The sequence below is a fragment of the Cantharellus anzutake genome (genome assembly GCF_015039405.1).
Source record: "Cantharellus anzutake strain C23 chromosome Unknown EI90scaffold_4, whole genome shotgun sequence".
NCBI lineage: Eukaryota > Fungi > Basidiomycota > Agaricomycetes > Cantharellales > Hydnaceae > Cantharellus > Cantharellus anzutake.
This window is the reverse complement of record NW_024066954.1, coordinates 1,235,404-1,258,517: the sequence shown is the minus strand read 5'-3', so window position 1 is coordinate 1,258,517 and position 23,114 is coordinate 1,235,404. Positions and strand designations below refer to the sequence as shown.

General features: G+C 48.6%; 13 protein-coding genes across 13 annotated transcripts; 6 read left to right on the top strand and 7 right to left on the bottom strand.

Moving 5' to 3' along the window:
- Window positions 1–106: 106 nt before the first annotated feature.
- Window positions 107–1,093, bottom strand: EI90DRAFT_3034109 (uncharacterized protein; the record flags this gene model as incomplete). The annotated part of the gene is made up of 1 exon (XM_039058515.1): window positions 107–1,093. A coding segment is annotated over one exon (895 nt), but the record flags the coding sequence as incomplete, so codon positions are not given.
- A 1,279-nt stretch (window positions 1,094–2,372) lies between these two features.
- EI90DRAFT_3034107 (uncharacterized protein) lies at window positions 2,373–2,774 on the bottom strand. Its single transcript, XM_039058514.1, has one exon. The coding sequence runs from the start codon at window positions 2,569–2,571 to the stop codon at window positions 2,410–2,412; it is 162 nt and encodes a 53-aa protein (XP_038922421.1). The 5' UTR covers window positions 2,572–2,774; the 3' UTR covers window positions 2,373–2,409.
- EI90DRAFT_3034104 (DHS-like NAD/FAD-binding domain-containing protein) lies at window positions 2,742–3,971 on the bottom strand. Its single transcript, XM_039058513.1, has 5 exons — window positions 3,908–3,971; window positions 3,788–3,855; window positions 3,584–3,686; window positions 3,055–3,523; window positions 2,742–3,004 (listed from the first exon to the last, which is right to left on the bottom strand). The coding sequence occupies exons 1-5, from the start codon at window positions 3,952–3,954 to the stop codon at window positions 2,852–2,854; spliced, it is 840 nt and encodes a 279-aa protein (XP_038922420.1). The 5' UTR covers window positions 3,955–3,971; the 3' UTR covers window positions 2,742–2,851.
- A 116-nt stretch (window positions 3,972–4,087) lies between these two features.
- On the top strand, window positions 4,088–5,351 carry EI90DRAFT_3222769 (PQ-loop-domain-containing protein; the record flags this gene model as incomplete). Its single annotated transcript, XM_039066474.1, has 6 exons — window positions 4,088–4,132; window positions 4,197–4,222; window positions 4,281–4,443; window positions 4,499–4,862; window positions 4,908–5,083; window positions 5,140–5,351. 6 exons carry the CDS (start codon window positions 4,088–4,090, stop codon window positions 5,221–5,223), a joined length of 858 nt encoding a protein of 285 aa, XP_038922419.1. The 3' UTR covers window positions 5,224–5,351.
- Window positions 5,334–6,689, bottom strand: EI90DRAFT_3034099 (uncharacterized protein). Its single transcript, XM_039058512.1, has 3 exons — window positions 6,072–6,689; window positions 5,873–6,020; window positions 5,334–5,816 (listed from the first exon to the last, which is right to left on the bottom strand). Exons 1-3 carry the CDS (start codon window positions 6,240–6,242, stop codon window positions 5,404–5,406), a joined length of 732 nt encoding a protein of 243 aa, XP_038922418.1. The 5' UTR covers window positions 6,243–6,689; the 3' UTR covers window positions 5,334–5,403.
- Window positions 6,690–7,183: 494 nt separating this feature from the next.
- Window positions 7,184–9,117, bottom strand: EI90DRAFT_2905754 (endoplasmic reticulum protein; the record flags this gene model as incomplete). The annotated part of the gene is made up of 7 exons (XM_039054218.1): window positions 7,184–7,653; window positions 7,707–7,746; window positions 7,806–8,054; window positions 8,107–8,176; window positions 8,232–8,566; window positions 8,619–8,999; window positions 9,058–9,117. 7 exons carry the CDS (start codon window positions 9,115–9,117, stop codon window positions 7,184–7,186), a joined length of 1,605 nt encoding a protein of 534 aa, XP_038922417.1.
- A 47-nt stretch (window positions 9,118–9,164) lies between these two features.
- EI90DRAFT_3150587 (ribosomal protein L18e/L15P) lies at window positions 9,165–10,400 on the bottom strand (the record flags this gene model as incomplete). Its single annotated transcript, XM_039065671.1, has 7 exons — window positions 9,165–9,440; window positions 9,500–9,573; window positions 9,640–9,967; window positions 10,024–10,068; window positions 10,123–10,209; window positions 10,273–10,298; window positions 10,364–10,400. 7 exons carry the CDS (start codon window positions 10,398–10,400, stop codon window positions 9,420–9,422), a joined length of 618 nt encoding a protein of 205 aa, XP_038922416.1. The 3' UTR covers window positions 9,165–9,419.
- A 199-nt stretch (window positions 10,401–10,599) lies between these two features.
- On the top strand, window positions 10,600–11,941 carry EI90DRAFT_3150586 (uncharacterized protein; the record flags this gene model as incomplete). The annotated part of the gene is made up of 4 exons (XM_039065670.1): window positions 10,600–10,728; window positions 10,782–10,907; window positions 10,959–11,051; window positions 11,116–11,941. The coding sequence occupies 4 exons, from the start codon at window positions 10,600–10,602 to the stop codon at window positions 11,536–11,538; spliced, it is 771 nt and encodes a 256-aa protein (XP_038922415.1). The 3' UTR covers window positions 11,539–11,941.
- A 223-nt stretch (window positions 11,942–12,164) lies between these two features.
- EI90DRAFT_2905513 (uncharacterized protein) lies at window positions 12,165–13,908 on the top strand (the record flags this gene model as incomplete). The annotated part of the gene is made up of 6 exons (XM_039054208.1): window positions 12,165–12,218; window positions 12,277–12,543; window positions 12,595–12,691; window positions 12,743–12,835; window positions 12,894–13,174; window positions 13,228–13,908. 6 exons carry the CDS (start codon window positions 12,165–12,167, stop codon window positions 13,906–13,908), a joined length of 1,473 nt encoding a protein of 490 aa, XP_038922414.1.
- Window positions 13,909–15,384: 1,476 nt separating this feature from the next.
- Window positions 15,385–17,477, top strand: EI90DRAFT_2989265 (uncharacterized protein). Its single transcript, XM_039056063.1, has 5 exons — window positions 15,385–15,861; window positions 15,919–16,071; window positions 16,132–16,171; window positions 16,233–17,083; window positions 17,139–17,477. Exons 1-5 carry the CDS (start codon window positions 15,470–15,472, stop codon window positions 17,353–17,355), a joined length of 1,653 nt encoding a protein of 550 aa, XP_038922413.1. The 5' UTR covers window positions 15,385–15,469; the 3' UTR covers window positions 17,356–17,477.
- Window positions 17,478–17,809: 332 nt separating this feature from the next.
- EI90DRAFT_1743461 (uncharacterized protein) lies at window positions 17,810–18,267 on the bottom strand. Its single transcript, XM_039052110.1, has one exon. The coding sequence runs from the start codon at window positions 18,180–18,182 to the stop codon at window positions 17,895–17,897; it is 288 nt and encodes a 95-aa protein (XP_038922412.1). The 5' UTR covers window positions 18,183–18,267; the 3' UTR covers window positions 17,810–17,894.
- Window positions 18,268–19,475: 1,208 nt separating this feature from the next.
- Window positions 19,476–21,588, top strand: EI90DRAFT_2989264 (arginine-tRNA-protein transferase). Its single transcript, XM_039056062.1, has 10 exons — window positions 19,476–19,705; window positions 19,823–19,897; window positions 19,955–20,062; window positions 20,103–20,211; window positions 20,261–20,392; window positions 20,444–20,629; window positions 20,681–20,759; window positions 20,807–20,877; window positions 20,934–21,116; window positions 21,167–21,588. Exons 1-10 carry the CDS (start codon window positions 19,551–19,553, stop codon window positions 21,302–21,304), a joined length of 1,236 nt encoding a protein of 411 aa, XP_038922411.1. The 5' UTR covers window positions 19,476–19,550; the 3' UTR covers window positions 21,305–21,588.
- Window positions 21,589–21,984: 396 nt separating this feature from the next.
- Window positions 21,985–23,024, top strand: EI90DRAFT_3034080 (uncharacterized protein). The gene is made up of 2 exons (XM_039058511.1): window positions 21,985–22,166; window positions 22,223–23,024. Exons 1-2 carry the CDS (start codon window positions 21,993–21,995, stop codon window positions 22,634–22,636), a joined length of 588 nt encoding a protein of 195 aa, XP_038922410.1. The 5' UTR covers window positions 21,985–21,992; the 3' UTR covers window positions 22,637–23,024.
- Window positions 23,025–23,114: the final 90 nt, after the last annotated feature.

The following is a 23,114-nucleotide window of genomic DNA, read 5'->3' as shown; positions in this document are numbered from 1 at the left end:
AAATAGAGACCGAACGCGGAACAAGTTACACAGTCAACAGCATAAGAGCAGGAAAACAGACTAAGTGAATGTCCTTGCTGATTGATATGGGCCAGACTGTGTGGTGCTGAACTCTTGGCATATGCTTTAGCCGGGATGAACGCGTTCACGACCAGCAGTATTGAGCCATAGGAGTTTAGAGAAAAATCCAAGACAGAATCAACTACAGACTGACATTGGTACCGTTGTGCCACCCAGGAACAAGTCCAGCATCGCACGATCATGCTCCGGTCGAATGTATGCCAGTCCACAAACCCCATTAACATATACTAATAGCTGGGAGCGAGTTCTGATCGAGCGTTCCCATTGGTCCGCTTCAGGCCATTTAATAGATGTTGAGATTGATAATGGATATCGGGCTTCACCATTCTTTCCAGCCCAGTCGAAATCGATGAGCTGGACCTTCCCCTCAACTGTAATTATGATATTCGGTGGCCGAAGATCTCCGTAGACAAAGTTTTTGGCATGAAGCGACTCAATGACGCTTGGAAGTGTGTTAAGTGCGTCTATCGACGAGTTCCGGGCCTCTGACCCCAACACAACAGCGAGTGTCTTGCCAGCCACGTATTCCATAATGACCATTTGGAGCTCGCCATAACAGGGCATTTCAGGAATGACATTGACTGGCCCACAATACAACAAGTTCGGTGCGAACCCTTCTTTCTCCATGGCACGATGAGCATCAGCACCATAATCAGTCACAAATTTGACCACAACTTTGGTCGAGTCGTCGACACGTGTCGCAAGGAACGTTTTGCAGTCCGGCTCAGGCTCAAAAGGTCGTTCATACTCAAACTCGACAAGATTGCCGTCTTGCTCAAAGAATCGCGGAGTAGGGAAGAACCTAGGATGGGGGACACTGGGCTGCATTTTGGGAAGCTTGCCAATGGTGGTATACCATGCATCGAGTTGTGAAAGCGACTCTGTAAGAGTGTAGAGAACACGTGAAATCCGAGTGCACTGGTATTCATCGAGGCATGAATGAAAAGGTAGTCTGTCAGCCGCTGGACAATGCACCGGGATGTCAGGACACCGCCCAGAATAGCAAACCATGGTCCAGCCTGGGCGACAAGAAAAGTTGGACAGCACCACCTGCGCACGATATCCTGAGCCTGTAAATTGTCAAGCATAAGTGGCCAGGCAAAAGCCAAACAAAAGAGAACATATTCTAACGTTTTGTTGTTGATATCGACTTAAAAGTGAAAATGCAGCCTGAGTTGAAGGGTCAGAGGGCCCCCCAATTTTCCCCTCCTTTTCATCGATAAGGATACATCTTGGGAGGAACTCATTACAGTACCGTCGAACTCCGTGAAATCATCATTAGAAAGCAAGGTACGACCGAGCATTTTCTCGAGAACTAGCCTAATTTGTTGCCGAGGAACGTCCTCACTGGCAGCGGAGTCCATCAGCAGACCGTAGGTCCGCAATTTGAAGTCTGATGGTACCTGGAACCCAGGATCAAAAGCTTTGCTGGAAAAAATGCGAAGGCAGGGTGATAGAGTTGGATAGGGATGGCAACGGTGGGTTTCTGCCTCATCAGGATATCGGCAATCCCAAATTCGGGAACTCTTCCCCTGGTAATCCATGACTTGACGAGCGAAGCGGGTGTGGGCACTTTGGATCCTAAGCGAAGTAGATTGTTGCAATCTTCCCGTCACAGAGTCAATAACCTTTCTGGATCGATTCAGGTTCAGGGGTCGTCACCCACCCTCTGTGAGGCGCACTAGGATGTCTTGTTCGTCATCCCTCCTAAACACTCTCCCACTTGGATCAATCAGTCAGGACTTCTTTAGAGACTCCACTTGTCGCGGTTCAAACCCAGCCGTGGCTCTACAGTTGGAGCTCTAAGAAGCATCCAGTGTCAATAGTGGTAGTTGCTTGCTTTCATTGTCCGAGCCAAGACCTAAGAGTCGTCACTTGTCGCAGGCGGCCCCGAGGCAATTTTTCCCCTGAGAGGATGTCTACCTTGTTGTGGTCCAAGGACTGCTCCGACTTGAGACAAAATTTCCAAACTTCGGTGTGCTCCGGTGGGCTGGAACCCCGTGCCTGAAGTTCATCTGAAAAGACCCGGATTCCATACAGCTATAAAAACCAAGATGTGACGGATAGGAGCGCTCATCGATCAGTTAGAAAGGATCTCGTGGACTTTTGTTGTTCAGCATGCCGAGAAACCATCATTAGACGTTGCACACGATATGTGTGCTGACCGAAGCCAGGCATTTTGAGCAAACTCAGTCATAAGCATTTCACCGAGACTCTCGAAGGCATGTGTCACGCTTAATAGAAGGCAAGTGTTAGGAGGCCTTTCTGATGATCGGATGTTAACCCGGCCTCGGCACTTTGGCCCCATATGATGATGGTGGTGAAATGTCATGGTGTCGCATGGTTTGCGGTGCATCGGCGTCCATGCTCGCCGCTCGCAGCCGGGGGTGACTGAACTCCGAGGGAAGTTTGCACACGAGGGTTCCCTCCGTTGGCTCGTCGATCACTTCGGGGGGACTCTCTGACATGATCCAGAGGAAATATGTACATACGCACTCCATTATCGACTCAACGACGGGAGTATGAAAAATTCCCTTAGCTCCAGAACGTGAACGAGTTCCCAAGGGTCTGGGTAATATAATAATGTGATCCTTGAAGTTTCAAGGATGCTTGGGTATCACATTGCCATTCCCGAACATGCGGAAGCGGCACACATGGAGCTTCAGCATAGTTATCCAGATGATGAAACGACGTCCAATTGGCAGTTCTGATTGCATGATGGTGATTCCTGAACCACGGAGTAAGGCCTTTTAACAAAGAACAACTCGAACTACAAGCCAACAGCAGTGAAAAGCGTATCCTCGCATGGTCCGAGGAACAACCAGTCTGCCTCATCATCTCCGGGTGTCCTTTCGAGGTTGAAAATTGCGACCTTCCCTCCGTTCTCTTTGACCGCAAACGCGAATCCGGCTGCGGGATACACCTAATACGAAGCAAGGTGATTAATTTGGTAGAACAGATGGACGAGCTTACGGTGGAGGACGTCCCAACCACAATGCACAAGTCTGCGTTGTCGACTAGTTCATTTATCTCATTCATCCGCCTTGGCTCCTCGCCAAACCAAACGACTGCAGGGCGCAGTAAGCCGTTGCAGCCTTCGCGGGTGCAGTGTGGCAAATCAACCAGAGGGATATTTCCCAGAGGCAAAGAAGACTCGAGACTTAGTTCCTGACTGCCCAACGCCTCGCATATGGGAGAGCTACGATTCTCCTCCTCATGATCGCAATCCATGCAAGTGGTAGAGAGAATTGAGCCGTGCATCTGAATGATAGCATCCAATGCTTCGGTCGGATTAGACACAGCTAGCGCAGCATTAATACTGAGTCCATCTACATTTTGAGTAATGACCTTGAATGAGGACCCAGGACCACGAAATGGGGAGGAAGAGAGTGAGAGTGACGCAAGAATGTTGTGGGCGCGGTTGGGACTGGCCGCCAGTGCACTGAGAGAGATTCGGGATCAAGACAATCGGTGATGGGACTTAGAAACAGGCAAAACATACACTTCCCGTCGGTAATGATAGAATTGCCAAACGACGCTGGGATCGCGATCAAAAGCTTGTGGAGTTGCGAGGGAGATAGCATTGAAAGTCCTCCATAAGCCTCCTAGAATATAGAATTAGTAGTTCCGCAACGATATGCTGAACCAATGGAGGCCATATGATTCCATTGTTTTCGCTTTCTTGCTAAAATCAATGGGGAATTACCTGCTCCTCGAAAAGTAGGTATCCCAGAGGCGGCCGAAAGCCCAGCCCCACAAACTACTATAGTGTGCCTGATTCGAGCCCGAGTTTAGTCGACAAAAACACGGATGTTTTAGTACGAACTTTGAATGCTTGAGGGTATCGCGGAAAGTCTGATAGTGTGCCTGCATCTGAAGAGAAATTTTGGTGGCAGTGTAGTTGGCCGGGTGGCCGAGTTTATCCCCTTTGACGCGGAATACATTTCACCACACCGCATCACCTTATTTTATAGAAAATATCTGTCTGAGCCGGCATATGTGTATTATGGAGGAGCTTTTGGTCAATGGGCGAAAAGAAGCAAGTAGCGTTGTAAGACCCCAATCCAATTGTTCCTGACCCATACAAAGCTAGTACTAATGTTCGAATTGCTTAGCTCGGTTGGCTATCCATAGGGTGCTGGTGAGTGGATCTACGACATTGATTTGGGCATCCATCAGGCTGATGAAGGCTATGCCAGGCTTGTCGTTTATTCTCCACAGCTTCTTGAGAACTATCAGCGCAAATCTGGTGAAGGGCTCTCAGTTGCCTTCATAATAGCGTGGACATTAGGAGATCTATTCAACTTATTTGGCTCCATAAGAGCTGGATTGCTCCCTACTGTCATTATTTTGGCCTCCTACGTGTGTGATCAACGCATCTGTTGTGATTTCGCGACTAACGCACCTGAGATCATAGTACACACTTTGCGACCTCACTCTGTTGGTTCAAATATATTACTATCGAATTTTCTACGACAGCCATAACCGCGCATGCGCACCCGATGAGAGTACACCTCTGATTCCACCGAAAATCGACTCCGATAAACCCGGCCCCAAAAAAAGCATGATCGTTGCCCTCCTCGAACGTGAAAGCGTCAAATACAGCCTCCTAGCTTTATTTGTGGTTTGTTTTGGTGTTTTGGGATACCTTCGTGATCGCCATCCGAGCAACAATACGCCACACAACGACATCCCTCAAGATCATATCTTCGAGTGGCGCAGTCAGTTGATGGGCTGGGCATCTGCCATACTATACTTGGGCGCACGGATTCCACAGATAGGTGCGGCTATTTTCAAGCGGGAGATGTATACTGATGCTGCTTTAGCTAAGAATTTGAAGACCCGATGTGAAGGACTTTCACTCGCTTTGTTCTTGTTTGCTATCTCGGGGAATACGTTCTTTGTGCTATCTGTTTGCACCATTTCACTCGATTGGGAATATATCCGTGTTAATGCCAGCTGGCTTGTTGGGAGTGGTTTCTGTGTGTTTGCTGATGTCTATGTGAGTGGATTAAATCATGGTATTCGTGTCAGACTATTAACCACCGCTCGTCTAAGATATTGGTTCAGTTTTTTCGATTCCGGATAGCAGATAGAGAGCGATTAGCGGCCGCTAGAGTAGAAAACAACTCTAGTGCTTGAGTATTACAAATGCCCACCTCGGTATATAGGTCCATCGTGCACCTATACAATATCGAGAGACGAAACTATTTCGAGCCGTCAGTCGTACATTGCCGAGCAATTGCGGATCGGAAGATGAATGATGCAATGATAATATTTTCGACTACTATACATACTCCCAAATCGATGAATCGGTGAATCTCAAAGGCCCACTACATCAATCTGGACACCACTAGGATCCTCATCATCTTCGTCATCTTCGTCAAGATCAAGATCATGACTACCGATGGGTTTATCAAGGGCGAGCGATTCGCCCTCAAACATGAGGCGAACACCTTTCTTGCCTGGATCAACACCAACTGCCTTAAGGTAGGCAGCCAGGATGGACCGACACGCAGTGGTCGCTTTAACGTTCATCCTCTTTGCCTCAGGGAATGGTTTGCTCTTTAAGTCTAGTCTTATCTTTCGGACCTCTTCTACTTTGGGTTCAGCATCAGCATCATCACCACCACCATCACCATTCTCTTCGTCGTTCAGGTTGGAAGGTTCCGGTTGTGATTTACCTTGTCGTCGAAGTTCCCGGATGATATCATATGTGTTTTTCTCCGAAGCCGCTGCAAACCACCAAGGATCAGCGATTGGGTCTACATTTCAAAGCTAATTCACTCACAAAGATGGATTTCCCGTACCAGGCCCTCAAGCTGTCGGGGGGTTTTCATGCCGTGTATCTGGTGGTCCTCATGGGTGACGACCAAATCATGTGCGAAAATGTGCTTTTGTCCGGCGATATTCTTGAATATCTGCCGTAAATCACTGTCCTGTGTCACGTTTAGCGCGTCGGATTAGGCAGGGTGTAATCGTAAGCCCACCCTATCAATGATATAATCCCATGTATTCGGAGGGTGCTCTTTTGCGGCAGGATGCGGCACCCATGTGATGATGATTTTGACATTCCTGTCTAGCCCACCCACACCAGGCGCGGGGCTGGATGTATCTCTGATATCTTTCGGCCTGTATTCTGATTTGATCCGGCGGAGCATAGCAGCTACTTCGGCGTCGTCATCTTCAATCTCAAAAGGGTTGTCCTTAAATTGGTTCAGGGCATTTATGCTTTCTCGATCTCGAATGTTATTGACATGGGGGATATGATCTTTGATGATTTCTCGTGCAATGGCACGAGCACGTTCGCGAATGTGGAAGGCAAGTGGTGGTGGAGGAGTAGGTGATCTCGACTTTGGTCGTAATCGATCCGGACTTTTTGAGCGAGGTCGCTTGATTGCTTGGTTTAAATCGGTGATTTCGTCGTCCGAACCGTCCAGCGCATCCGGATTCCTAGGGTTAAGGTAAAAAGATGCAATTTGGAAATTTTAAGGGCAGAATCATTTTTATCGCTTACACTTGCTCTTTGCCGAACACAGATTTTCCCTGATTAATTTTGGTAGTCCATGAAGGTAACCGCTGGGCCTTAGTATAACGTTGCCTTTTCTTCCCATTTGGGCTACCGCCTTCCGGATCGGAATCCCCGAGATCCACTATTTCGCTCTCTTCTTCAGCTTTCCGATCGCCTTTTGGAGGCGTGGGTCTAGACTGACGCACACAAGGCGAAATAATACGCACATACGTTCAGCTCGTGCTTTGATTACATCAAACCCACGGTTTCTTATGAAAAAGTCGTCGCCGTCCTTTGAAGAAGACACATTTCCCGGAGGGACAGAAGTATGTGCTCCTTCTCCTGTGGCTGCTCGAGGTTTAGGCCGTGGTCGCGGCCGCGGTTTGTTGTTCATGGCGCCAGCGGCACTAGGTGTATCGTGACGAGGAGGCTCACGCGTAGATGAGATGATAGGGGCTGCAAAAATGAATACAAGTGCATTGTTGATATCTGTTTTTGTCGACACTTGAGACTCGGGAATACAACGACGACATTATAAATTGCATGCTTGGAAGTCGGTCGGCACATTGATGAACAGGGACAATTAGGTAATTATATATCTTTCTTCGACTCCTGTAACGCTGCACTAGCTTCTTTCACTACCATTTCGACAGGTGGAACGTTCAACGCCACCCCATTAGGTGCACCTGGTGCGCCAGGCGTGACCGCACCAGATGTCAGAGGTGTCTCGGCGCCGGGCTTTCGCTTCCTTCTATCTGGCAAGACGATTCCGCGACTCGCAAGGACTTTACGCATGACTCTTTTGCCGCCATTGAGGAAGAAAATGATTGGCAACGCAACAAGAATGTGGCCGTACCAATACAGGCGGTGCCATGCGAGGATGCTCCTTTTCAAATCGAGGAGCTGGAATGGCGCGACGACGTAGCCGAGGATGGCGCTGGAGGCGAGAATTCCGAGGGCGTCATAGATAGGTTTATACTGAGTTGATTTCCCATCAGGTGTGAGGAAAAGTGGTCGGCAATATTGACGCATAAGTCGGTTAGAGTATTGGATGAAACCACCTGGTTGTGTTGTGTTAGGTGTCCGTTTTGAGAATCATGAGGGTGAAACGCACCTAAGAAGAAGCTAAGATAGTAGCCGATATGAATTCCATGCTATCGTCGCTCCCGTGAGTCATTGCGTCTAAACAAACCTCCATCGAGCCATCACCTACCCAGAATGCACTAGTGAGGAAAGTTATCATGCTGCTCGAAAACCCTGGCTTCTTTCCCTTGGGCGTGACACGTTTATATACACAGTTCCTAAGCCAGATATTGGTATTCATGTTCCAGCTATCGAGCAAAATTTTGAAGTTCGGTGCGATTTCGATGTTCATGATGTCAACGTTGGCTGTGCGGTTCCACAAAGTTTCCCCTGTTTTAGCGTAACCGTTGAAACCAAGGCCGGTAAGGATAGAAGCACCCTGGGAATGTGTTGTGAAATTAAGAGTCAGTCATGCAAGGAGCCATACCAACCTCGGCAAGGAGCCACACCCCGTAATACTTGGTTCTTTGGGCAAGGCCAAGCCGGTATGTGAAGAAATAACTGGACAATAATAACATTAAAAGGCGGCGTGAAACGTGAAGGAGCGGAGGCCTACCGTCCAAGGAATGACTTCTGGGAGAATTCTGGAGTTAATATACGGTCGTAATCCATTCCACCACCCCAAAGCGCAAATACTCCTAGGAAAAATGCCCCTTGCGCAAACTTCGTATACGCAGCACGCTTCCGGCCTTGTGGAAGGCGTGAGGATTGTGCCGTTTTGTCTGCAATAGGGTTCGGGGTGAAGAGGGTTCCGTGAACGAGTTGTTCGTAGTAGATATACTCAAATGTGGGCCCAACAAGGATTCCGGGAAAAAAGAACACATATCCAAGGAAGGCCAAGGGGTCGGGGAAGGTGGTTATTTTAGCCGCTGCCTGCGATGTGTCGAGATCCTGGGGATCTTGAAATCAGCGGCGTAAACAGCCGATTGCAACAAATTCTCACAGGAGATTGGTGGCGACCATCGAATACATTCCAAGCGAAAGTTGTTAGCTTCATCGTGAGCACCATTTGGGTTCCGGTGATGTCTACAACATCGTATCCGGCGCCGGAGAGTGCTCGGAGGGTATGGTTTAGCGTCAGATTGCCCATGGCGGCCACGAAAATGATCCATGGCATATAAGGAGCCCGGACATAGTAAGCCACCAGATATGTGAAGGCGCTCGAAGCCAGGCACTGAAGAACCCCAGACCATAAGTGCAGAAGCCCTATCAAAAAGAATGCTGAAACAGCTAGATTGTATATATGTCTAAGTGCTGGACGGGAGGCGGGTATGCTTGTAAAGAGTGCTGCAAGGGGGTATGCAACGAATAAGGAGAATATTAGCTGTTGGAGAGTCCACCTCAATTGCAGATTGTTGTAGAGGTTCTTCTATCTACATTACCTTAAGCTGGTCTGGCGCAACACCGCCTAGTTCCGACGCTCTCAGAAAAAGCGCGTCCATCATCATGGAGGTTAGAGGTGAAAAAGGAGGCAGCAAGCCTAAAAAACACACGTTCCAAGAACCACATATATACGTGGGAAATCAGATGCAAAATATCGCACTTGCACCACGGTTAATTCCGGGCAATAACAGCGCAACGAAAACATGGTCAGGCGAAGCGTACACATAGATAATTGACATGTGAAGATAACGCATAACGGACGCGTAAAAACATATTATCATCCAGTCCACAGTCAGTTCGGATGTGAAGCCTTCGATGAACATCCAGCTCGCCCCACACATTGTCAATGTCGAAGTGCACTTTACACTTTGAAGCCACGAGACTGATTAAGGGGATCTCAGTACTGTCACCAGTGAAGAGGATTCGGGAAAGAAAACAAACCTTTCTCCGACCACGAGCGCGCTCAAATTTGCGACCTTTGGAAATAAGGTATGGCTTTTTGTGCTTGTGGGGGCCTGCGTTTTAGGGCGTAGTGTGAATACTGAGATTACTGCCAAACTCTGAACGAACATCACACATACCCATGCCAAAGTGTTTGACGGCTTCACGCCTGTCCTTGGGACCACGGAGGATCAGAGTGTTTGAGCCTTTTGGAGCGCGAAGAGCAAGCTGGTCGAGCGTCAAGGTTTCACCACCAGCAGCAAGAATGCGCTCCTTTGCTGATCGGGTGAAACGAAGAGCAGCCACAGTCATTTTTGGAACGGAGAACAAACGTTCATCGTCGGTAATGGTGGCAACGGCGACAAGAATTTTGCCTTCGGCAAAAGAGTTTCTGGCTGTCAATGACACTCGTTTGAGCGAAACGGGAGGACGGTTGGTTTTGGAGAGGAATAAACGGCGGAGAACGATCTGATATTGGCAGAAGGGTCGGCGTGTGACGCATGAAAATTCACAGTAATATGCACCTGGTTGAACTTGGAATTCGTTCGTCGCGCAAGAAACCGATAGAGCTGGTGATGATCTATTGAGTGATAAAATCCAAAGGGTGAACGTCTTGCCCTTACCCTGACCAGCAAAGCGAGATATGGATCTTCGCTCTTCGGAGCGGTACGGTAGCTCTTCCTGACGTGATGCTTGGCAATATCGATACCCTAACAGAGGAAAGGCCGCATATTACTGTCCAATGCAATTTTCGTTGCAGCGTCCTGGCTTACCATCGGTGTGTCTTGAGGATGTAGAGCTACGGATGCAAATTGTGATATAGAACTGTTAGCAGTTCTGGTATTTTCGGCAGTTCCCGACAACCTGACTCTGACTCTATTTCGCCTCGTTTCAAGAGCATGGTTCGTTTTTTATATTTTTTTTTCTAAAATTTTCTGAAAGGCGTGATGGATGAGACGCTGACCAATGATGAACTCTATGGATAGTTCGGAGAGAACGGCAACACTGCTACGACGGCAACACCTGTCGACCCCTATGCTGACCCACCGTACCCCCCTAAGGAGAACGGCAAGACCAACGATACGGACCGTGACCAGAAGATGACTTCCCCAGATACGTCGAAAGGATTTGATCGGGAGCGCGAACGTAGGTCCCGCTCCCGTAGTGGCTCGCGCCGCCGAAGTCCACAACCATCATCACCTCCTCGCAGGCCTCCCCATGCGCCTGCTGTACGTGTCCCATGTGCCCCACCTCAGTCACTTACAAACTCTCGTCTTCTCAGGCACCATTGCCCTCAAAGGTCCTTGGAGTGTTTGGTTTAAGCATTCGAACGGTGGAGCGTGATCTCGAAAATGAGTTTGGAAGACACGGCGCTGTGGAGGGCTGTTGCATTGTTTACGATCAGCGTGTGAGTACCATAGTTCTGATTGTATGCCGCTAGTCAATTTATTGTCAATAGTCTAACCGCTCTCGTGGGTTTGGATTTGTCACAATGTCAACTGTTGAGGAGGCAACGAGATGCATCAAGGAATTGAATGGAGTCGTAAGTGTGGTGACTGTTTGCATTTCCGGCCTTAGCGCACCTACTGGTGGCCTTTTTACTAATGTAACTACAGGAACTTCACCATCGTCGGATTCGGGTCGACTACTCTGTTACAGATCGTCCTCATCAATCGACTCCTGGAGAATACATGGGTTACCGACGTTCTTACGACAGACGTCGATACGATCGCTACCGCGATGACCGCCGTGATCGTGACGATAGGTACTACAGGTACGATGACAGGCGTGACAGAGACCGCTATCGCGATGACCGCCGTGACCGCTATGATCGTGATCGTGATCGTGACCGTGATCGTGACCGTGATCGTGACAGGGACCGCGACCGCGACTCGTTTGGAAGGGATCGTGATTGGAGGGACAGACGAAGTTCTAGTCCAAGGGATAGAGATAGGAGGCGCAGCCTTTCGCCAAGGCGCTCACCCCATCGTGATTTTGATGGTCCTTCTGATTCTGACCGGGCTGCCCCTAGGTGGTAAGATGATGCTTTCAGTTCGGTGCATTTGCAGTTTTGTTGCAGAACCGTCCCCGCTGTACGCGCATCATCAAGATTTGGAAAGATTTTCTTGTGTGCAGTCGGAAACTCGTCAAGAGCTTTACATCCTTCTTTACCTCAATTGTCAAGTCTCTTCAATATCTCTCAAATTCATACTGCCTTCAATCTGTTCGTCAAATACAACATGCAAGCATCCACGTTTCACCCCAAGTTATGCTCAATACAAAACAGAAACAAGCCTGCAAGTGTACAAGCGACTTTTGTATCCCTGGTTCATGGCCAGTTTTTTTCTCGTATTTGGTATTATCTTGTTCTTTCTTCGCTTCCTACTGGTCGATTTGTATGAATCGTAGGATATGCTACTTATACACATGGTTCGTGTCATTGCTTGATTGTGACCGAAAATGGAAAACTTATCCGCACATTGCCGCCGAGGCAAATCTTGGAATCATTCTTCACCGCTGACCGTTGTCACTCGTGGTTTCGTCTCCAGCTCCCCAAGAGCATCGCTCAATTACGCTCCTTCTGATTCCTCTCACTTGGAACCCGTACCTCTGACTATTTTATCGCTGGTCGAATATTGTGCCCGCTTTCTCCTGATTCAACCAGATGTGTTGGCCCGGAGAATCAAAGTGGAAGCGGGAGATTGTGAACGATCACAAGGTAAAGGTCGCTTCCACTATGAGTACCGTGTACAGCGCTGATGTTGCGACGACCCAAGTTTGATTTTGTGGATGTGCACGATTACCACTCAGAAAGCTGGGGAACACGCCTACAGTACCTATGGCTATACCTAGTCCTTATCAAGTCCTTCCTCGTATATTTATCCGATCTCTACACTGCTGTGACCATGTTAACTACAAGCGGGTGGTCAAATGGGATCTTCCAAAAATGCAAAGATTCACAGATAGCAGATAACTGCGTCGTCGTGGATTTCACTGTGGGAAAATGGATTTTCGTCGGGTGCATCATCTTTGGCTATTTGCTTGTGCGTATAGGGAGACGTTGTGTTGAGGAACCCAACCTAATCTCCTTGTAGCTATTATATGAAGGCTGGAAAGCTCAGAAGATTATTGTCAGCCGAGACATTTCTTATGCGTTCACCAACGTATTGGCGAACACACACTACAGCCTGAGTGTGTAGACTCAACTGCCTCGTGTATGTTTATATTTATTTTGCGAAACAGAGTCCTACGACACATTCTGCTTCTTCACCCAAATCGAAAACTCGACGAAGAAGAAGGATGATTTTGCCTTCTTCGTCTTTTTCACATTCAAAGGTATGTTGGAGCGGCTCCAACCCTCTGCGCCATTTTGATTAACCCTCGAATATCCCAGGCTGGAAGCGTCTGATTCTATCCGACGGCCCTCGTCAGTGCATCAATGCGCTCACCCTCTATTCATTCTGGCTCGTCAATTCGGGAAGCCTCAAAAACATGGAGAATTACTGGCTTCAACAATCACTAGTCACCAAGTTCCTCCTCATTTCAATTCTCTTCACTGTGGTAGTCTTTCTTTGTTCTCTTTTCCTCCTAATAGTTGCTGCTTTGTGCTACGTCCCCCTCCTCTGTTACATCCAAGGCAACCTGAAAGAGTACTGCTGTCACAAGGTCGACAAGGTGGGTCCAGATTCCACTGACTCATGTTATGACACACTCAATTGCTATCCCAGCGCATCGCTGAATTGATGAAGCGTAAGAACCGAGCCCGTATCGCGAGGATTGCCAAGCTGGCACGGAAGGAAGCGGCTGGTGACTTCTCGCATCTCAAGGACAAGAATGGCGAACAAATTCGGAAGCCCATCCCTCAGCCCACCTTGCCAAACATCAAGCTTGACGAAGAAGATACGGCCGCAACCTCTGCGTATCGGAATCCAGGAGGAAAGTCAAACTATGCATCGTCTTACGCCACCACCAAAGACGATTATGGTGCCTACCCGGATTACCCACCTACGGACTACCCACCACCAATGCCTGTATATGACGACACCTACTACTACCAGCATCCTTCCTTGAAGGGTACTGGAGAGTACGACGATTCCATGTACGAGCATGATATCAAGACACCTGGCACTGAGTATGGTGGCAGCACAACACACCTCGCACAGGGCCAGCCAGGACCTAGGTTCTCAGCACAGCAGCGTCAGAGCCACGATCATCTTGTCGAGGCGGGGCAGAACTCGCGCCACGCATCGAACAATGAATGGTTTACTTACGAGCGCGGGGATGTAGAGGTCACAGCAGGTCCTTCACCACACCACCGAAGGTCCAAGTCTGGGAGCAAACAACAAGGAGGTCAGCCAAGCGGTGCGCGCACTTTAAGCAATGGTCGTGGGAGTGGGCTAGCCATATAGACCCTCCAATACAGTATTTTCCTTTCGGCCTGGACCAGGGAAATCTCCTTGTCGTTGCAAGTTCAAGGGCACTCTGCAATCGACTCGCTCCCACATTATTAATGACTGCCTGGCGCATCCCGAGCCTGCTGTACAGAAATTCCTAAGCAGAGCCGTTGAGCAATTGTATTTTACCATTGTCCTCCATCACTTGACTCACCTAGCTATTCGTTGGTCTAGTATACTATTGATTTGTCGTCTAATAACCACACTTGCAGAACTCCATGCAGCGCGGGTTTGGATCATCAGTGCGCTATATAACAATAGCGCCGACGCGACCGTATCCCCCGTTGCAGTGCGTGCAGTCGATTTTTCTTTCACCCCTTATTCTCAGTGCTGCGAACGCCGAAGCAAGTTCACCATTTTGTTTCAATTACTAGAAATCATTCGGATTTGCTGAGCAGGCGTATCATCAATGATGCATCGACTCTTTCGTTCCAGGGTAACCGATGCAGTTCCGTTTTCGAATCTCCTGCATGCTTTTATATAGTGGTCTGCCACCCCTAGTAGCTTGCAGGCTTTAAGTCTCTTAGTAACTTAAATTGCACATGCATTGTGCCTTGATCGTGGGGTTTTCGAGGATTGCCACTCCACGGACCTATGAGATCGTGACCGTGCTCCTCGTTCTTCGCACCTAGTAGCCCAATACACGATACTTAGCTAGGATAATCATGAATGACCGCTATGACCCGGCTGTCAACAGGATTCTCTACGTCGCGAAGTTAGGAAGCGCAGACTTGGGTGGCTGAATAATATACAACGCCTAGCTTGAGCTTGTCAACTCTGCTCTTGGGAGAAGCTCGATTCTGTCAACAAGGGACTTCGATTACTCCAACCGATGCCTTCCTTCGTCCGTACAAATGCTGGTACGTCGACTCTCGATCTGTTATGGGAGGAAATTACCAAAGAGGTGAGACTGGCTAAAAACATCAGATCCCAAGCTTTGAAAGTTTTCGGCGCCCCAAGGTTGCACCATTACCCTGTACATGACGGGTGATCATTTTTTGGAAAGCTCCTTGGAGCTTTCCATAGTCTAAGGACGTTTGTGCCGAGTTTCCAGATGAGGAAATGAGATAGGAGTATGGTGTTCTTGTAGGATTCCTGGCGACATGTCAAGTCTATGATACGGTGTGGTTTAGGTACGGTTAGGTAAACAATCATGTTTAGGTGCGCGCTGCATGTGCACCAGGTGAATCCAACACATTATTCTCTCCGCCACCCAAGTAAAATGTCAATGCCAGTGTGTCACGTAACACTATATCATTAAATAACGCGTCAGGCTATCTGCGCTAAGGCTAACTTCGAAGATGACATCGCTGGCGGAGGTAGGGTTGAATACTTCAAGAATAACCTTGAGCCATACTTTTCTGATTGAATTTTCAGTGTTTGAAACCACGGTCGTTTCCGTGTCCGCCACTTCTTCCGAGTAAACGCCCAGGGAACTTGCCGGACGGGCGCGATGAACATCCTTTCCAAAAACGCAACAAGGGAGCGGCGACGCAACTCTTGATGCCCCGCTGAGATGGCTCCACTGCAACTGGAGGATCTCCCTGTCGAGTTGATAGCAACGATCCTCAGTCTACTGGATATTAATTCATTGAGGCAGGCGTCCAACGTCTCAACGCGGCTCCGAGCTGTCGTCTCAAATCCTGTCTTGAACCCATGGATATCGCCCATCATTCATTCTCTGGAACGTTCTTCACCCGATGAACTGAGTAACTTGAGTGTACTATCCACTGTACCGCGTCATAACTGGCTCGAGATTATGTGCTTTGCGTCGCCACACTTCCTGCTATTTCAAGCCACGCTACCGAAGCTGACTGAATCTCAATATGAAGAGGCGTTCAAACGAAGATTCTTACCATCGTGGACCAAAATAAGAAAAGATGGAAAATGGAAGGAAGCATTCATGAAGTAAGTGGCCCCTTTGATGGATGAAAATGATGCTTACGGGCATCCGTATGGATCAAGGACGTTGTTCACCGTACATCACCGCTCCAACAGCACATGTACGACTTCGGAAGCCTGGACGAACTATATGACACTTAACAAGACTGGTCATGCGAACTCATGCCATGCTTTTTCTCGAACATTTAACCCGGTGGACGTATTTCATAACATGAAGTATGATAAGCCCCGTCTACAGATCAGAGAAACTTATGTTAATCGGGATTTCTGTTGAAGGGTCAACTCCAATCTAGCGCATTTTCCCACCTCCGCCAGAGTGAGCCACGTTGTTGGCTACTTCTCATATCTCCAACTAACAAAGGGGCTTTAACCATTAGCTTTTAGTCAGGCTTATTGATGTGCGCGTCGTTGTGCTTGGCGTCCTTCATCGGCCCACATCCTGCCTTGTGAATCGCAACGCACGTTTGCTGCTTCATCCCCCCGGAGTATCCGATCCGCACAAGGAAGCTGGAAGTCTTTCTGAAACGTCATCTCTGACTGACCAAGATCATTCATCGGCTAGAGCTGAACCATCCATTCGGGTCAATTCTCCGGGAACATCGATACAAACGGAAAGCCCATGCCTTCCGGAGTCCGCAAGTCGCGTTCGATCCGTTTCGGTAAGCCACTCTTCCCGAAGCAACGCAAGTGCCGCTTTGGCTGCACTTTTCCGATCACGGTCAAGGGATAGCGCTAGCCCGAGTCCTCAAGACGCTGCTAGCTTAGGGTCCGAATTAACCGGTAGCTCCAGGGATAGAAAGCTCCTCATGCGTTTTCTTGGCCGTAAAGCGAGGTCTTCTAGCCGGGCTCGCAGTCCTTCTGAGAGTTTGGATGTCGTTGCATCGATGCAATCATCACCTTCCACGGAGCAATCTCCAGATATGCCATCCCACCCTCTTCCGCCTGCTGCTGTCCCCTCAAACTCTGAACAGCCGACCTCTCTCATGTCTTCCAGTAATTGTGAATCCCCTGAATTATGCCGCACGCATGGAGTTTGTCACGAGCATAGCACAATGCGCCATCCTACACCGCACCGTGAACACGGCGCCTACCCTAATTATACCCCAGGTGGTAGGGATTGGAGGTGGCAGAGAGGGGGTCATGGTGTCCGTCTCACGTCTCTTGGGGAACAAGAGACAGTTTTCATAGAACCGAACGACGACGATAGAGTTTGGATCGGTCCTGTATTGTGCGTGCTCCCTCCATACCACGTATCCTTTGAGTTACCTAAACTTGGTGTTCAGAATTGCCGCGCAATTGTACCCAAGCCACGAAGCTGAGCTTTCACATCGGGGCACCGTGCCAGAAGCCTCCGATCTACAAGCCTTCGAGAATGCTATCCTTCATTCACAGGGCAGACGTTGGGCAAGTTTCGGGTGGACCGATCTGTGGGCTGTCGCACCTTGGCTCGCGGAGAGAATAACCAAAAGGATTGAAGGGGTGGGACTAGGGATTGACTGAGGGATGATGTTGCTTAGGTGTTCTAGTACAGTATTTGCGGAGTGTAAATAGTGGACAATAAGACTCGTTACATGGCACAAACTAAATGGTATCGGTATGCGATTCTTTGGATGCCGATTAGGAACCTAGACAATTGAGGTCGATCCTAAGGGGAGGAAATGGTAAATCCTGCCGTCGCGCCAAAAGAAACCACACTGACGCACCGAACTCTCAGTGGAGCTCGATGGCATCTTGAACCTGATGCTTTACGTACAGAATTTCATGAACGGATCGGCGAGGCAGACACCTACCCAAAAATCACACCGCGACTGGCGGTTTGGATAGGTGAATTGAATGTCAATGTCTCCCCCAGATCCTGGTAACAAATAATGGGTGTAAGAAGGTTCCCAGACTAACCACCGCAGAACACACCTGCAGGAAGTGGAGCCCACAGAAGACATACTGGATTGGACGTGACGGTTTGTCATTTACCCCATCAAAGAGGGTCAAAAGTACTACTCCACCTCGAATAAAATTGAGAAAGAAATTTTGAATCCCATCTAAAGGTACTTATGAACACGAGACAGCTTACGATATGATTGTGCCAGTATGAATCGCGAATCCGACCAGGATTCCCAGTATTGCTCTGTCCGCCCCGGAAAGGTCGATTCAGACCCGCTTGATCCGAAGATAGTTCGCACCCTGGGAATGTGGTTCGATTGCGACGCGAATGAACAACCATTATTGCGGCTATCAAAGTATCTGCGATAGGCTGTAAGGTAAAAATACGCGCAGTAGTGTGCGAAAAACGATCTTGAGATGGGCATCATCAGCCCAGAAAGCCACATGAACCCTTGTGTGCCAGTGTTTGGCCACAATTAAGATCACCCTGAACCCCGGTTCAGTCCGCCTCCTTCGTACAAGCATAGTAAGACTCTATCGAGGCCTTCGCTGCCGCCCTGAATTGAGGGCCTTCCAAACTGATGCCGAAAATCACCATGATAATCACGACTATCTTTAATCCGGTGTTGTTGCGATCATTTCCCTTGGTTCTGTTGACTGACAGTATTTCTGAGCGAACCTGTAAAATATTCGTGTATTGCGATACAGCATCAAGTCCCGTGTCAAAAGGCCACGGACAGTTAGGTAGGAGGGAGGATCATATGCACTGTGGTGGAAACTTAGTTCGTCCCTGCTTGACCACGATGTCCTGCAAGCCATGTTGGTGGCATTGCGAGCTCGTATGGACCCTAGAAACTTCCGTTAATCTCCGATTTTAATTTTTTGACTGGGAAGTTCAACCCAAACCCCATTGATGGGAATGGTGCGCGGTGGCATTGGCAAATGCCGATTGCATTGAGAATTCACAGTCCAGCAATCTTTGAGATTGATTTTCCGAAGGCATCCACGATCACTGGAGAATGGGATTCTATCAAGTGAAGGGCAGGACATGTGTCCAACGGAGAAGAAAGGGTCGAGGGGAATAATGTTACGAAAGCCTCCCGGATGCAAGTATTAAACAGCCGGAGAACCAAGGGAAAGCGTAAGGTGTTAATGACAATGTATTCAGTCGAGAAGCCAAATTGAGCAGGGCTAGAAGCAATAATCGCTGCTGTGACATGGTCAAGCTAGACCACACCTGTATGTGTCGGACAGTAACTGCCATAATATTTCCCCGAGGTGTCATGAAGAACGTCTTGGGGCAATTACTTATATGTGACGGGAAGCCCACATTACTTTGAAGGCGCAAGATCAAGGGGAAAGACATTGAAGTGGCAGCAACAACGGGGAGGAGCAGTAAATGAATCGGTTATGCGGTCCTGAAATAAGTTTTGCTCTAGGCACTCGAGCGATCGCGAAGCCGGTGGAATAGGAGGAGCGGACCAGAGCAGCAGGTTTGCACTGTGATGCAGCACGGGCGCGGTACTATGAAGTTTCCAGATCATTAAACTGACGGCACATCATGGCTAGTGGCACCGACGCAATTTTGTGGACAGTGCTTTGATGAATCGTTGGCGGGTACTGCTTGAGTATAGTGCCCGCCAACGGGATATGTTCAAGAATTGTTATTCTCGATCCTCAAAGCGTGAGGAAGTTAAGCTGATAGTACTATGTCAATGTAAACTGAGTGTTCACTGTACTCAGTTCTGTCAGCGAATGCACTCAATTAATAGATTCGGCCAACTCCGCCGATCTCGAAGCTTTCAACTTCGATCATGCCTGTCCTCTCGATTGTCGAGCCTGTTGGCCGTAGCAGGAATACATGCGGGTACTGCTCTGAGCCAGGAAGGAGGAGTGCCAAAGCGTCTAGCATAAGCACTGGATTAGTATCCGCGCAACTGTCTTGCGAAGCGAGTTACCTAGGGCTTCGGTAACCACGACTTTGCAGACTCATGCTTCGGTTCCCTAGGTATATCAGCACATGATTGACCGGTAGCGGAATTACGGAATCTCTGCGATGCTTTTGCTTCTTACCCCAACCTTCTAGGGGCTGGAGACGAAGTGGGAAATATGTTTATAAACCAGACTTGTATCACTCCTGCTGTCCCCAGTACACCATTCGGTGCGTGCTTTTCGAAGGTGGCGTTCAAGAGATTAGCGAAATGTTGTCCGTGGTCAGGCTATCTGCTCTCGATTTCAAGCCTTCAAAAACGCAGCGAAAATTAATTTCGAAGTGGAATCGTTTTATCCTTGATTCTCCAGGGGAGAAACCCCCACTTAAAGCGAAGTGAGCTTCTTTCGTGGCGAAATATTATATACCGGCTCAGTGGTTACAGGGCAAAGGATCCATCGGAGATATCCTCACTTCAGGAATTGCTGCACGCATCTGAAGCTTCTTTTGTGCCAGAGAGTAAAGTTAAGGCACATACATTCACGGTCAGTGAACCTTTTGTGACTAGTTGATGCCTTGTGAGACTTTCAGCAGATGGAATTAGAGCCCTCATCGTATAGTGCGGAGAAATTTGCATTGTACTGTCAATACCAAGAACAAATTCATAAAGATCTAGACAAGCAGCCGTCAGGATTCGAACGGTTTCTTGTAGACAATCCTCTAGTGGTGAGTGCTGGAACCCAATTCGTGATATGTGGATGAAATATCTTCTTCCAGTTGGAAGACATCAAGTACACGTCTGGTGCACCGAAGTATCTTCCATCACATTATGGAGCTTACCACCAACTATATCGAGTTGATGGCGAACTTATTGCAATAGGCGTGATAGATATACTACCCTGTTGCGTGTCGTCGGTTTATTTTATATACTCTCCGTCTTGGGGGTGGGCATCCCTTGGAAAGGTGCGCACTACAATGGAGTTTCTTTTGCTTTTCATGTTTAAGCTGTCCCAGCTCAGTGCGTTACGTGAAATTGCGCTCGCGAAGGAGATGAATGTATATGGGGTTAATTCAATGCAATACCAGTATATGGGTATGCCTCTTATCTTGACTAGTGGTAAAGGCTGACAAGCTCGTGAGGGTTCTATATCCACACTTGCCCGAAGATGAGGTATAAGGGGGAGTACCAGTCATCTTACCTTTTGGACCCTGTGAGATTCGCGTTTCCGACTTGGTTATTCATAAATGACAGGCAGCGATCGGTCAGGAAACTTATGTGTGGCATCCGATAACCAATTGCGTTCCTGAGCTGGAGAAGCATCCATACGTGTCTTTCTCCGATCCTTCCCGATTTCGTGACGCGCCGCCATCATTCCCCTCGCCCGTTGGTTCAGAAGATTCGGACGACGAAGTTGCCGATGACGATGCCCAGTCTCCCCCACAGGAAGTTCTATTGGAAATTCAGTGCATTGAAAATATCCATGACGGAACTGTATGGACCTGTCCTGCCTCTGTAAGAGCAGAGTTTTGTTCGATTGTCTGGATACTGAGTGGAACGTCTTTCCCTCTGTTCTCATTTATGACGCTAGCAAAAGCATTGGGATAATTCAGGCTTTTCAGCATTCTCATCCGTTGTAAATGGGTTAGGGTTCTCCTTGGCAAAACAGGTCCTATTTTGGATGTAAGTGTTGTGTGGGTTTTGAGAGTCGTTTCTTGCGGATCTACTTGCCGCGATGACACGTAGCCACTGTGCGGGCCCGCGCGGGTTTGTCCGTTTTGGACCATTTCCGATCGGTCGAGCAGGCCGGCAATAGGTTGTAGATATAGTCAGCTGTGACTTTGGAATATTTGTACCTTGCAAAACGTGCGCGTGGATCAGGTCATACCAGACGATTAACGGCAACATCTTAACAATATTGGTCCTACCAGGACATGTTAACTGTCCAGAGTTCTTGATTACACTACAGCGTGATGGTAATGCCCTCGGCCTCAAGTAGTAAATCATAAGCTTTCGATAGATCGAGAATTGACTCAAGCAGCTTGTACAGCGCTCGTCTGCAGGTACAGTCCCCGGCCCCTGGATGCCATGACGATCGTATGGACCATACAGTCTCTGCCGGCCTTCGCAGATGATGCAACTAGCAACAAGGATGACGAGCGGCTGTTGTAGGAGCCAAGAGCTTGGACACAATCATGTTGGTACCGCGTTCTCTTCTTGGGCAATGCGGGCGGCTAGCGCTCGGGTAGTTTTCGTGAACATAAATTTCAAAGAGATACCGTCTTCTCTCGTTTCGGGCTGATCCCTTCTTCAGAAGTATCAATTCGGATGGCATCACATAACATCGAATTGATAACTCTCGAAGGCCTAGAGGGCTGCTGGATTTGCCGGTTGCGCAAGAAGCGATGCCAAGTTGTCATCATGGACAGGAATCGTCCTTGCTTCGATTGTTCAAGATTCGGCATCCGATGCAAGGGCCGCGGGCTTCCTCGGCCGAAAATTGTGAGTTAAAATTAATGCGACATTTACTGCCCGATTTACATCATCCTGTGGTCCAGGATAAAGGGCGATGTAAGTTAATGACTGAGGACATCAAGTCACGGATTCGCAATAGCAGCCGTGGAAGTACATCAGGCGGTCTTTTGGAAATCTTTCCACGCGAAGGCGAGGAGGCCGAGAATATGGAAGGCTTCGACTTCAACCAAGTATCACGAAGTCTAATGTCTCCATTGGCCGCCCCCGAAGAGGACAGTGCGCACGTACACGGAACCTATCCCAATCACAAAGATGCTAATGCCAGCTCTTCCAATCGGTCCACTGCCAATTTTGGGTCTGCAGCAAAACTACCAATTTTAGGATACCAAGCTGTGCGGCACTGGAACCTAAATGTTCCAGTCACCGGTGCGTCGCGCCCGTTATTTTCCGTGGATGCAGCGGCACTAGCATGTTTTCAGGGGAACAGGTCGGAATAAATCCCCTGCACGGACAGCGCAGCAATACGGCGTCTGAGTTGGACCATTGTGCTTTCGAGGTTGACAATCCAGTATTCCTCGATCCTGGACTGCTCTTGGGTGATCACGAAGGATTGTGGGCAAGTCGAACACCGGTTTCCGATGCCCTTGGTGGTAATTCAACGCCAGACATTTATTCATCGGCGTCTAATTATTGGGAATCCGTATATCGAGGTTTTCTGTCCGGAAGTCTATAGAAACATTGCGTCGGGGCGTTAAGTCACCACATCGAGCATAGCAAGGTGATAGTTGACCGTGATGGGAAGTCGGGGCCCCGTAGTTTGATGAAGTATGCTCTGCGATGGTTGCACCCGCAGGAGATCCAATTTTTAACTGTCTATACATCGCTTTCGCTCCCTTGATGCGCGTGTGAGCGGGTGCTTGTCAAAAAGCTGCTGATTAGACCCTAGGATCAGGGAATCCCGAATCGAGTAGGATA

What these genes read in the sequence shown, in the direction of transcription:
- EI90DRAFT_3034107 (XM_039058514.1), bottom strand. Translation starts at nt 2,571, where the DNA reads ATGTACATATTTCCTCTGGATCATGTCAGAGAGTCCCCCCGAAGTGAT.
- EI90DRAFT_3034104 (XM_039058513.1), bottom strand. Translation starts at nt 3,954, where the DNA reads ATGCAGGCACACTATCAGACTTTCCGCGATACCCTCAAGCATTCAAA. An exon ending in TATCATTACCGACGGGAAGT is followed by an intron (nt 3,524 to 3,583) that starts GTATGTTTTGCC and finishes AATCTCTCTCAG; the next exon opens with TGCACTGGCGGCCAGTCCCA. An exon ending in TGGTTGGGACGTCCTCCACC is followed by an intron (nt 3,005 to 3,054) that starts GTAAGCTCGTCC and finishes GCTTCGTATTAG; the next exon opens with GTGTATCCCGCAGCCGGATT.
- EI90DRAFT_3034099 (XM_039058512.1), bottom strand. Translation starts at nt 6,242, where the DNA reads ATGCTCCGCCGGATCAAATCAGAATACAGGCCGAAAGATATCAGAGAT. An exon ending in GGGATTATATCATTGATAGG is followed by an intron (nt 6,021 to 6,071) that starts GTGGGCTTACGA and finishes AACGTGACACAG; the next exon opens with GACAGTGATTTACGGCAGAT. An exon ending in GGTACGGGAAATCCATCTTT is followed by an intron (nt 5,817 to 5,872) that starts GTGAGTGAATTA and finishes GGTGGTTTGCAG; the next exon opens with CGGCTTCGGAGAAAAACACA.
- EI90DRAFT_2989265 (XM_039056063.1), top strand. Translation starts at nt 15,470, where the DNA reads ATGGCTCCACTGCAACTGGAGGATCTCCCTGTCGAGTTGATAGCAACG. An exon ending in TGGAAGGAAGCATTCATGAA is followed by an intron (nt 15,862 to 15,918) that starts GTAAGTGGCCCC and finishes GTATGGATCAAG; the next exon opens with GACGTTGTTCACCGTACATC. An exon ending in GACGTATTTCATAACATGAA is followed by an intron (nt 16,072 to 16,131) that starts GTATGATAAGCC and finishes TTTCTGTTGAAG; the next exon opens with GGTCAACTCCAATCTAGCGC.
- EI90DRAFT_1743461 (XM_039052110.1), bottom strand. Translation starts at nt 18,182, where the DNA reads ATGTGGCTTTCTGGGCTGATGATGCCCATCTCAAGATCGTTTTTCGCA.
- EI90DRAFT_2989264 (XM_039056062.1), top strand. Translation starts at nt 19,551, where the DNA reads ATGCCTGTCCTCTCGATTGTCGAGCCTGTTGGCCGTAGCAGGAATACA. An exon ending in AAACCCCCACTTAAAGCGAA is followed by an intron (nt 20,063 to 20,102) that starts GTGAGCTTCTTT and finishes ATACCGGCTCAG; the next exon opens with TGGTTACAGGGCAAAGGATC. An exon ending in CATCTTACCTTTTGGACCCT is followed by an intron (nt 20,878 to 20,933) that starts GTGAGATTCGCG and finishes GCGATCGGTCAG; the next exon opens with GAAACTTATGTGTGGCATCC.
- EI90DRAFT_3034080 (XM_039058511.1), top strand. Translation starts at nt 21,993, where the DNA reads ATGGCATCACATAACATCGAATTGATAACTCTCGAAGGCCTAGAGGGC. An exon ending in GGCTTCCTCGGCCGAAAATT is followed by an intron (nt 22,167 to 22,222) that starts GTGAGTTAAAAT and finishes CCTGTGGTCCAG; the next exon opens with GATAAAGGGCGATGTAAGTT.